The sequence below is a fragment of the Vigna umbellata genome, chromosome 7 (genome assembly GCF_029865625.1).
Source record: "Vigna umbellata cultivar VRB3 chromosome 7, Vumbellata_1.0, whole genome shotgun sequence".
Classification (NCBI taxonomy): Eukaryota; Viridiplantae; Streptophyta; class Magnoliopsida; order Fabales; family Fabaceae; genus Vigna; species Vigna umbellata.
Window position 1 is genome coordinate 39,479,543 of NC_142171.1, and position 11,416 is coordinate 39,490,958.

Below are 11,416 nucleotides of genomic sequence, written 5' to 3' on the forward strand. Positions count from 1 at the left end.
AATTAATAGGTTGAGTTTATGTGTTTGAGTTAGTGTTGCATTTAATTATTTTTAACTGTGTTTGTTAATCAGTTTGTAACAGTGTTTGATGTTTGAATGTTATCTAAGGCTTTTAATAGTCCTAGTTTAATAACCATGCTAGCTTAAATTAGTTTGTTTGCATCTGTGTCTTTATTAAGTTCTTTAATTTTTGGAAAACCTTTTCAAACCCCCCCCTAACGTGTTCGACCTATTACCTGAACCACAATTGGTCCTTGAGAGACGACCTAGGAGTCACTGCCTAGTCTATACTGCATTCTTTTATGCACAATTTTTGTGGGAGGTGCGACCCTTTCATCACAAAGCTTAGCTGACGATTCATCCTGATGTTCCGTGAGTGCTCGTCCTCACATAGAGGGGAGTATGTCATGCGTGGGAACGGCAGGAGGTCCTAGTCCTTAGGGGTACTTTGGATGGAAGGGACTAACCTCGGGTGGCAACTGATGATAAATTCCAGTTACTACACCACCTGGGTGCACGAACGTCGTAGCTACACAGAATTCATACGGTCCGGACAGTCAGTCTAGTATCAGGAATTGATTGAGTTAAAGAATTGATTGAATTATATGTTGTGAATTATTCGATATGTTGGATGTGTTATGAAATGCATGTTATTACTTGAATTAAATTCAATAAGCTTACCCTTCGTTTTCCCTTGTGTTGTCTCGACCTTGTACGTCCGTCTTGTCTTGCAATAATCATCCGTGTGGATGTGAGCAGATGGGGAGGCGCTGCTTGAGGATGCGCTTGAAGATGAACTCTTAGAGGAAGAAAACCTCGTCGAGGTTGAAGTGAAGGCCGAACAGTAGTGCGTTCGGTTATCTGTTAGTTTAGTTAGATTAGAGTACAGTATTAGAACGACCCCTCCCCTTTTGATTTTATTGACCGATAGGTATTTCTATTTTGTAAACCGTTCGGTCTGGTATGGTTAGGTCGAACGTCGTTAATTGTATTTTTGCTTCTTGGAAGGCCGTTCGGCCAGAACCTGTGCTTTTGTTAATTAAGACTGATTTGGTTTATCATTAAATGTAATTAATTCTACTATATGGTGTTTACTGTATTTTTGGGATGTTACACAATTCATCACGAATATATGTTACGTGGATTGAATTACTTAAACATATTTTGTTCTTCCTACTTATTTTATGTTGCATAAATAATTATCTCAATGCAACAAGTATATTGACATATTTAATTTTTTTACAATAAAAATACTATAGTATTATTACAATAACTTATATTTTTTTTAATCTTCATTAATTGTTAATGAAGTTGAATACACGTTTCTTTTTAATAGGTGTTAAATGTGTTTATTAAAGGAAAATTTAATGTTAATATATAATTAACTTTGACATAACTACTAAGAATTTTAAATTTATGCAAAAAGCAAAGGATAATAATCCTTCCAACGATAATTGTATAATAATGTTAATTTTTTCTTTTGTTAAATATGTTTTTAATTCCTAAACTTGAACACAAAATTAAAATTTGTTTATGTCTGTAATATTGATATATCTTTGTCCCAAACATTAAAAATGAATGAATATAATCATTTTAACCTAATAATATTAACTTTTTTATGTGTTAAATGACTTTTCAAACTAACATTTGAACTAAAATATGTTAAACAATTTTAAACGTCAGTTCGAAATTTCACTTGACATGACAAAAGAAATTGATACAATTAAGTTAAAAAAACTATATCTATTATTTTTAAAGTTTGAAAACCAAATTGTATTAAAGTATGAAGGTAAGACAAATTCTAATTTCCCATTAGAGTTTAAAAAAAAATAATTTACTTCTTTTTCCTTTAATAAACACATGTGAAAATTACTAGACAAAATATATCTTCTAGTACCTCAATTATTAATAGAGTTCAAACAAAATTAAAGAAATTAAAGTTTTTATACTAATATATAATTTTTATTCTTATTGTATTAAAAGTAAAATATGTCAATACTTGTTGTATTGACACTACAAGGAAATCGCAATTATACAGCTGAAATCCGTATATAACCTCCAAAATCTGTATAAAAAGTGGTGTTATATACGGATTACATACGGCCAAAAATTCGTATATAAATAGGGTGTAGATAACACTATATACGGATAATCCGTATATAAGTTATATAGGGATAATCCGTATATAACTTATATACAAATATCCGTAGATAACACTAGCAGATGCAGTCTTAGATCTTATTTGAGAAAATCTTGCTTGAAATTCTTCCTGTTAAATGAATACATGATTATCGTTAAATAGGTAGACCTAAGACTTAGAACCTAATAAAGAATATAATAGAGTTAGTAGAAACTAACAGGTGTCCGCCTAGACCTTTCATCAACAAATTCTCCTGTTGATGCTCGAATATGTGTCTGCTGAAATATTTCATCGACATGCACTGACCGACCAAGCTCCTGTGACTGCACGCTAATGGATCCCCCAGTGTGCAAACAACCACCCTTGTCAAATGTCCTGTTCTTCTTGGCCGTTTCACACTTTTGTCTATAAAGTGGCATGTTCCACTTCTCCAGAAGACCATTCCAAACAATATCTCCCATCCAATCAGGTTTTTTTCCTTGTATTCGAGCTTTTTTAAACATCTCAGATAATTTATGAGATGCTTTGGTGTGGAAATTTTTTTTGACCTTTTCTTCATGGTTAGTCCTCCATAACCTTTCTCTGTTGACAAAAAAGATGAATATTGGATAAGATAATTGAGGATTATACAAGATATTAGAAGATCTAAATGATCATGTTATGTTATTAGTCTATAAATAAATACGTATTAGTTTTTTATGCTTTGGTTATTTTAAATCTCCAAAAACTATATTATAACTTTCGTACTCTAACTCCATTATAAGCTATTGGTAGTTGGAAACACAAGAATACAAAGAGAAAACTTAGTTAATGATTCATCTTTTAAGTGGAAAACGATGCTTGTTGTTGCAAAGCAATGAAAGTGTGTTGAATGCCATAATGGAACTGCAGTTAGAGCAATTTGCAGTATGAAAAGTATACTCATTAATTGAAGATCACTCTACTGTCTCACCAAACAAACTTGCTACCATGAAATGGACCACAAGTTGTTTGCGTATTGGTTTAATGTTGGACTCTATCAATCATTTCAAACATTAATCAAATTATATTATAAATCCTAACCAACTTCTTAAACAAAATCTTAAACACAACACTTGCCATCAGATAAGATGCTTCAGTTACATATCACATAAAAAGCCAGAATCTGACATCATATATTATACTTACAAAAGAAGAAAATGATATCAAACCAAAGTAAGAAGAGAAACCAAAACCAACCTTAAACACTTACAGATTCAGTATGCCCAGTCAATGAGTGTACTAAGCTTCCGTCAAATGCATTCCAAACACAAATTCTGCTATCTGCAAGAATATCAAGCAACCAGATAAAATAATAATCTTCTAGCTTCAAATCATGAAAGAAGATTACAAAGGCTGCAACATTATTGTCCTAACACTTGCACAAGAGTTGTATGATAACAAGAACAATGCTTAACTAATTAAGGGTTTGCTTAGTAAAGAAAATGATTTTACATTTTCATCACTTGTCCTATTACTGATAACAAAAGAAGCTAGTTGTTTTCAAACATTTGCACCTTAAAGGATGAAAACACCGAAAAGTTATTTTCACTCTTTCCTCTTCAAATCAAATATCTAAACACAAAATAACTTCAAAACAATGTGACGGTTATGAAATCTTTTAATAACCACTTATTTCAGGATGCAAAAGTAAACACACAAATGGAATACACACTTTCATGCATTTTTCGACCTCCTCAACACAAAAACTCATCTCCATCAACATCCTATCCCATCCCCTCCCTGAACACCCATTTTCAATAACACTCAAGGTTTAAGACCAGCCTAAATCTAAACAATTGAAACTTACCAGGTGTAGAAGAGAATGCCAACTCGAGCTTATATCTTCTAGATCGACGAAACCAACCTACGTTTCCTTAATCGCAATTTCAAACCTCCAAACAACAATGACCAAAAATAGGTCAATGTAACAACAATCAGAGCAAAACGAAAAAAAAGAACCTCAGTCTCGATTCTTCTCACTCTGGAATGTTAGGGCTCGAGAGTGAGAAGAATCGAGACTGAGAAGAGTCCAGAGTGAGAACAGTCCACAATGCACATGTTGAACTAAAAGTGATTTTTTAATTACTAAATGTTCTTTTTTTAATTACTATTAACTCATTATCCGTATTTAAAATCAAAAGATAATATTATGTTTCACTTACATACGACCTTATATACGGATCAATCTTTGGAAAAATTCGCGCCTAAACACGCCAATATTACATACCGATATTACAAAGGGATAATCCGTATATAAAACTTTCCCCAATTACATATGGAAAATCCGTATGTACTGCCATTGTTCAGATCCATATAAAAAAACCGTATGTAAAATTCACATTATATACAGATAAAAATTCGTATATAAAATTCCGTATATAAATACAATTTTTATTGTAGTGTGAGTTAATAATTTATCCTTTTATATATTTTACTATAATATAATAAAATGAATTCACCCACTTTATTTATTTATAGCAATAATTAAAAAATCTATTTTATCATTGAGTATTGTTAAAGATAGTTAATGAAAATCAAAGTGTGTAATTATATAATTAAACAAACAAATTAATTAAGTATCTAAACCATTCAAATATTATTAAACAACATTTTAGTATTATTAGAGATATTAAATTGTCAACTTATATGATTAAAAGTGGTAAACAATAATATGGGAACTCATGAAAAAAAAATGATAATTATTGGTAGGTTACAAGGTTAACTCATTACCAATCTGTTGAACAATTTAATCCACAAATAAATTGAATTGAGTTTATTTTTGATCCATATTTTAAAAAAATATAATTTTTCAACTCAACTAGATTTATATACGTGATCAATGGAGTTCCCTCATAGTTTTGAACTCATTTATATACCTTTAACAAGAAAAAAGTATCTAAGTTGGTAAAAATAATTATTATCTCTCAATAGAATAAGTATTTTTAAATACCATCACTAGTAAAAAAACTGGAAACTAACGCGTCATATACGCTTCGGTTACAAAAAACCCAAAGCGTAAAAGGCTATATGCCTCGGTTACAACTTGACCCAAGGGCGAATGGTAATATTGTCTCGGTTAGAAGAAGACCCGAGACCTATACCTCTGTCCTGAGGACACAACTTTTTTGAAAAAGCCCTGTTGCCTCGGGTTGCCCAGACGACCGCTGCCTATACACTCGCTACAATTTCTCAGTTTCTCTGAACCTTTTCATTTTCACACTCGAACAACTTCTTCTTTCTCGGTACTCTCCCTTCCCCTCTGTGCTCTCCCATTCTTCCCATTCTCGTGCACAGTCCAAACGACCGTCGTTGCCTCCAAACGACCGCCGCTGCCTCCAGACGACCGTTGCTGCCTCCGCCATTCTTCCCCTCTGTATCTTCATCTTCATCCACCGCTCCAGATCCACCGCTTCAAATCCACCGCTCTGGATCCACCGCTCTGGATCCGCCGCTCCAGATCCACCACTCCGGATCGCCAAGCCGCTCCAGATCAGCGAGCCCTCCGTCGTCGCTGTCGCGGCTGCTGCTGCCTCAGTCATTCTTCTCCTCTGCGAGTGATTAGAAACCCTAAGGGAGCTTCTTGGTTCTTCTTCTTGTCGTCAAATCTACTCTTGTTCTTCTGCTTCTTCTTCATATCTGGTTTTGGATTTTCTAGTTTTGGGATTTTCTGGTTTTGGATTTTTTGGTTTTGGATTTTCTGGTTTTGGGATTTTCTGGTTGCTAAAAAACAATTTCACTTGCACCACTCCGTTTCAGGTTCCTTTGCCGTCATAGCCACTTCTCAGGTTGAAGGTTTACACATGACCAACCGCAATGGGAATTCTTTGTGACATGGAAATGGATTTTTGGATCTGAAGAGCACGGTTCCATTGTGTACTAAAATCTGAGAAAAAAAAAACATATTGCCTCGGTTATCTAAGAACCGAGGCATAATTCTATATTGTTTTATCTCACCTCTGACCGAAGAATAAAACGTGTCCTTTTTACCTCGTCCATGTATGCATCAGTTCTACAACTGATGCCTATAAGCAAAGCTAACCGGTGTCTTTTCTTATTATTGTACTAGTGCATCTTAAAAATGATTTAATTTCATCATTGACAATCCTATATTTTGTTTTGATTTCAAAGTAAAAAATTTTGAATTACAAAAAGCATGCACCACATGAAAATATCTTTACTATAAATATTTTAATTCCATTTTAAGTAACTAAAATACATTTAATTTACTAAAATTAAATGCTCATTTTGTCTCGAGTTTAAGTTGCTACACTATATTTAATTTATTAGATCATCTAAAAAATTATATTAATTTTTATTTGGTTTTTCATTTTTTGTAATTTATTTCTAAGACATATATTTAATCACTTTTATTCTCTTATATAATTATTAGATATTTATCTATTTGATACATTTATTTGATATTTATATAATTATAATTTATTATTACTTGATATTAATTATACATTAGATAAAAAAAATACGTCTTTTTTAACATTGAATACTTAATTTTTATTGTTGTGATTTTTTATAAAAAATTATTTATACTATTTGAAATAATGAATAGACAAATACGAATGCGGGTACATATATATCCTTAAGTGAAGATGAAACAATTCATACTGATCAAATAAGAATGAATTTATACGCGATGGAATGATTAATCTATTATGTTATATTCCCTACTTGTATGTGCAACATTATCTTTTAGTGATCAACATTCAATTAATACGTACTGTAAAACAAAATATAATAAACAAAGTAAATTATAATTAAATCAATTTATTAATTATAAGAAACCTTATAACATATAATCAATTCTGTCATTGTCTCATCAAAGTTAATAAATATATTTTTTATTTTATCATGAAAGACACTAAAAGTCAAACAAAATCATCCACAACTTTAGTAAACTTTTGTGACATTAAATACTTTTAACTTATGCTAACATACTTACCATCAAAGCAAAAAAAAAACAATTCTTTTTATCCCAATTGAAAGTAAACATTAAATTAGTATAATTCCTTACACACTTATTCCACAAAATTACATATATAAGAACCCCTATTGACTTTTCATTTCCTTACCTCTTCATTACGTTATTTAAATCATAAATAAAGTCTCAATATTTAATTTTATTAATGATATTCACACTACATTCACAAAATCATATTATTATCACTCTAACTGATATCTTTATACCATCATCTAAAAATCATCAAAATTCATCACCAATTTTAAATTAATAATAAAAAAAAACTCAAGACACAAAATTCTATATATATATATATATATAAAGAAAAGTGAACAAAGTGACATCATAAACTATTCAAATCTTAAAGTATGTTTTGATTGAAATAAACCAACATAAATTTGGTTGGTATTTATTTAAGCAAACTAAGTAAATATATTACAAAACAAAAGATGATCTGTGATATTGTTAATTTAAGGGTAGAAACACATTTCAGTAGATGGGAAGACCCCACACTTATTGAAACTAAAGAAGAAGATTATGTATATAATCTGTCTGAATTTGAACTAATTGAAACTGAGTTGGTATTTAGGTGATTTATCAGGAGTGAAGAGACCAAAATGCTTCTCAGATTCCTCACCCTGCTTGTTACTTTCATCAAACATTGCAAACAAGTAAGTCTCTATAGACCCACCTGGTCGCTTCGGAGTTCCACTTCCACTCTTTGCATGAGCAATCAAATTGGCATAGTAAGTGGCTGCATTTTCTGCTGAAGCTCCATCTCCACCTGCAGATGGCCACCCACTCTCAGAAACAACAATCTTCACATCACCTGCTCCCGCTTTCTCAAGTGCAGCATATACTGAATCAAGCATTGCATCAAACAGGTTCTGGTACCCAACACTGTTCTCCCCCTGTTGGGTGAAAAGAGCATATTCAAGAGGAATGTTTTCTTTATCACCAATGTAAGCAAAGTAAGGATAAATGTTTGCAAGAAGTGGGGCTCCGGTGTTCTTCAAGAACTCAACAATGGGTTTTATGTATGACTCTGAATTGAAAACTCCGTCATTAGGTGGGTAGGGGTTGGAAATTAGGGTTGAGTCTATTGCTGTGGAGACTTTGATTTGACCTTGCAAATTGACTGATGAAATTGCATTGTGAATGTTGGTCATGGCAGGCAAAATGTACTGAGCCTCGTTGTAATCTGCACGAATTTCGTTTCCTACTGAAATGTACTTGATATTGACTTCTTGTGCATAGGGTACCACGTTTGTGTTCACCCAATCCATGGCAGCGTTTTGGTCTGTGAGAGATTGAAGAGATTCCCTTGCCACGTCCATGATCAACTCAATTCCTGAACCTTTTAGAGCTTCCAGTGTGTCTGCTTCTGGAAAATATATACGCATTTTACCTATGCCATTGCTTTCGTATAGATCAACAACTTCTTGCTTTGATGGTAGAGAATCGCCAAGTACTCCATAGCAAACTCCTATGGATTCTGCAGCTGCATTGTGTTTAACAACGTTAAATCATTGGAAGAGGATAAAGACAACCATGGCGTAGTTTTCTTGGAACGAAGCTACCCCATCGCTAGATATTCATGTAACAAAGTTGGAATCGGTGTTAATGGTGATTTTATACTGTTTATAGAAATAATATATATACATCAAGGTTGTCAAACTCGAGAGTTTACGTAAACTCGTGGGAGCTTCGTAAACTCGGATCGTAAACTCGAATCGTAAACTCGTAAGAGTTTACTTCGTGTAAAAATATTTTAAAATATCTATAAATAATAGAATAATTTAATATTATAATTTATAAATAATGTTTTTATACTTTTATAATATTATTATAATTATTAGTTTATCATATTATATATATTTAAATATTTTTCTTTAATATTATTATTATTTTGTCATAATTTTAATTGAATATAATTGAAACTTCAGTTAGAAAAACAAGTTCTTCAAGTTAATTGGTCCAAAAGTTTGGTATTCTAAAAGGAGGCCCAATAATCAGAATAATAATGAATAGATACTTTAATATTAAATATTTTAATATTAAATATCTACATGCTAAAATTGAAAAATGTGACTCACGGGTTATAATTTTAGAATGAATGACAAAACTTCACCCACCACCAGCGGCTGGAAGAAGAAGGGCAGACCAGAAGTTGCGAACGGCGGCCACTGTGACAGTGATCGCAACTGGGGACGAAGCGAACGGCGATGACGAGGGGACGAAACGCGACCACAACCGGGGACTGAACGAACGGCGACGACCACGATCAGCAACCGGGGACGAAGCGAACGGCGATGACGACGGGACGAAACGCGACCACAACCGGGGACTGAACGAACGGCGACGACCACGATCAGCAACCGGGGACGAAGCGCGATCACGAGCGGAGCTTGACCACGAGCGACGAAGATCAGTGGTGGAGTGAAAACCAAGCGAACGACAGTGGTGGAGTGAAAATCAGGTTTTAAACCCTAAACAAAACGACACTTAGTTTCTTCGTTTCTGGCTTTTTTCGAACTCGCTAAATCGCTGTGCAATCGCGATTTCGAACGATTCCACCGAGTCCGTGTCCGATTCTACCGAGTTCAGTCCAAAAACGAGTTTGGTACCGAGTTAACTCGGCAACCATGGCTGAAAACGTAAACTCGAACGAGTTAACGAGTTAACTCGCGAGTTTGATAACCATGATATACATACATACATATATATATATACATATATATATATATATATATATATATATATATATATATATATATATATATATATATATTTATAGTGTTTATAAAGTTTGATATACGATTTTACATTCATAGATATAGTATGCTAAATATGAGATTTATTAAGAACATTCCATTGAATTAAATAGAAAGTTATGTATTGTATATAACTTATAATATTACTATACTTTTATACTTTATCTACACGGAACATATTAAATGATAAATCTTGTATCTTACTTTTTTTAATCGATAATTTTCCATTTTGAAATGGATTAGTTCACCTAATTCTTTAAATAATTAATATGTTTTCTTATCAATTTTTATACACCAATATCATATTATTATATAAAAATTGATAAAAAGAATATATTTTTTTCAAGGTTTTTAAAAACACAAAATATAATATAATTTGATAAAATAAAAAATAGTTTAGTTCAATTTATTTTAACTAATTTTTAATTTATTTTAGACAACTATTATTTGATTTATTACAATACTTCAGTTCTTTAATTTATCCACTCTAATATTAAAGTAATCATAATTACCTTAAAAGAAATAAATAATTTAATCAGCTATGACTTACATTATGAGATCGTTAAAAGTTTATCAATTAATATCTCAATTTTGGCGGTTAATTTTAAATTAAATAGTGAAAATTTTCCATATTTATAGTTTTTTTAAAAGATTATGGAACTTTACATAATTTACAGCAAAAATATGTAAAAAGAAAATCTTATTTCTTGTGATCTTTTTAAAACAGTCTATAGGAAAATTTTCAAAAAATATAAAAAATATGTTAGTGTTAATATATTTTATTTTTAAAATAGGAGACAATTTTAAAATAGAAAACTCAATTTGACATTTAAAAAAATGAAAAGGCCAACATTAATTGTATATTCTAAAACCAAATAAAATAATTAAATGAAATTAAAAGAAATAACAAATTTTAACTTCACACGATTAGAAAATTAAAAAATTTAAGAATTGATATAATCATTTTAATTTAATAATATTAATTTTATATATATATATTAAACGGTATTACTTGACATTTGAGTTTGAACAGATAAGACTATATGTTAAGCAAATTTAACCAAGTTGCATTAAGAAAATTATATATTTATTTATTGAAAAAGTTTGAGAATATATATCACAGTTTAAGACAAATACGTATTTTAATTTTATATTAAAATTTAAAATTAAAAATTAAAAATGTATTTAACATTTACATATATATATATATATATATATATATATATATATATATATATGTTAATGAAAAATTCATTACAATGTGAATAAGATACGTTTGGTTGAATTCTTGGTAAAAAAAAAATTAATTAATATTTTGTATTAATACGTTAGTTAAACTTACATTTATATACTCAAGAATATTTATTAAAAGAGGAAAAGCATGAAGAGGAGCATACAGACCTGTAATGGAAGATAATATTCCAAGAAGAAGAAACACCAATATGGCAGACATTTTTGTATTGGTTCTAAGAAACGAATGAATACGTAACACAACTTTTGTATATTTTT

General features: G+C 31.0%; 1 protein-coding gene across 1 annotated transcript; it reads right to left on the bottom strand.

Moving 5' to 3' along the window:
- Positions 1 to 7,479: 7,479 nt before the first annotated feature.
- LOC148195977 (glucan endo-1,3-beta-glucosidase-like) lies at positions 7,480 to 11,416 on the bottom strand. The gene is made up of 2 exons (XM_088095520.1): positions 11,309 to 11,416; positions 7,480 to 8,634 (listed from the first exon to the last, which is right to left on the bottom strand). Exons 1-2 carry the CDS (start codon positions 11,358 to 11,360, stop codon positions 7,697 to 7,699), a joined length of 990 nt encoding a protein of 329 aa, XP_087951646.1. The 5' UTR covers positions 11,361 to 11,416; the 3' UTR covers positions 7,480 to 7,696.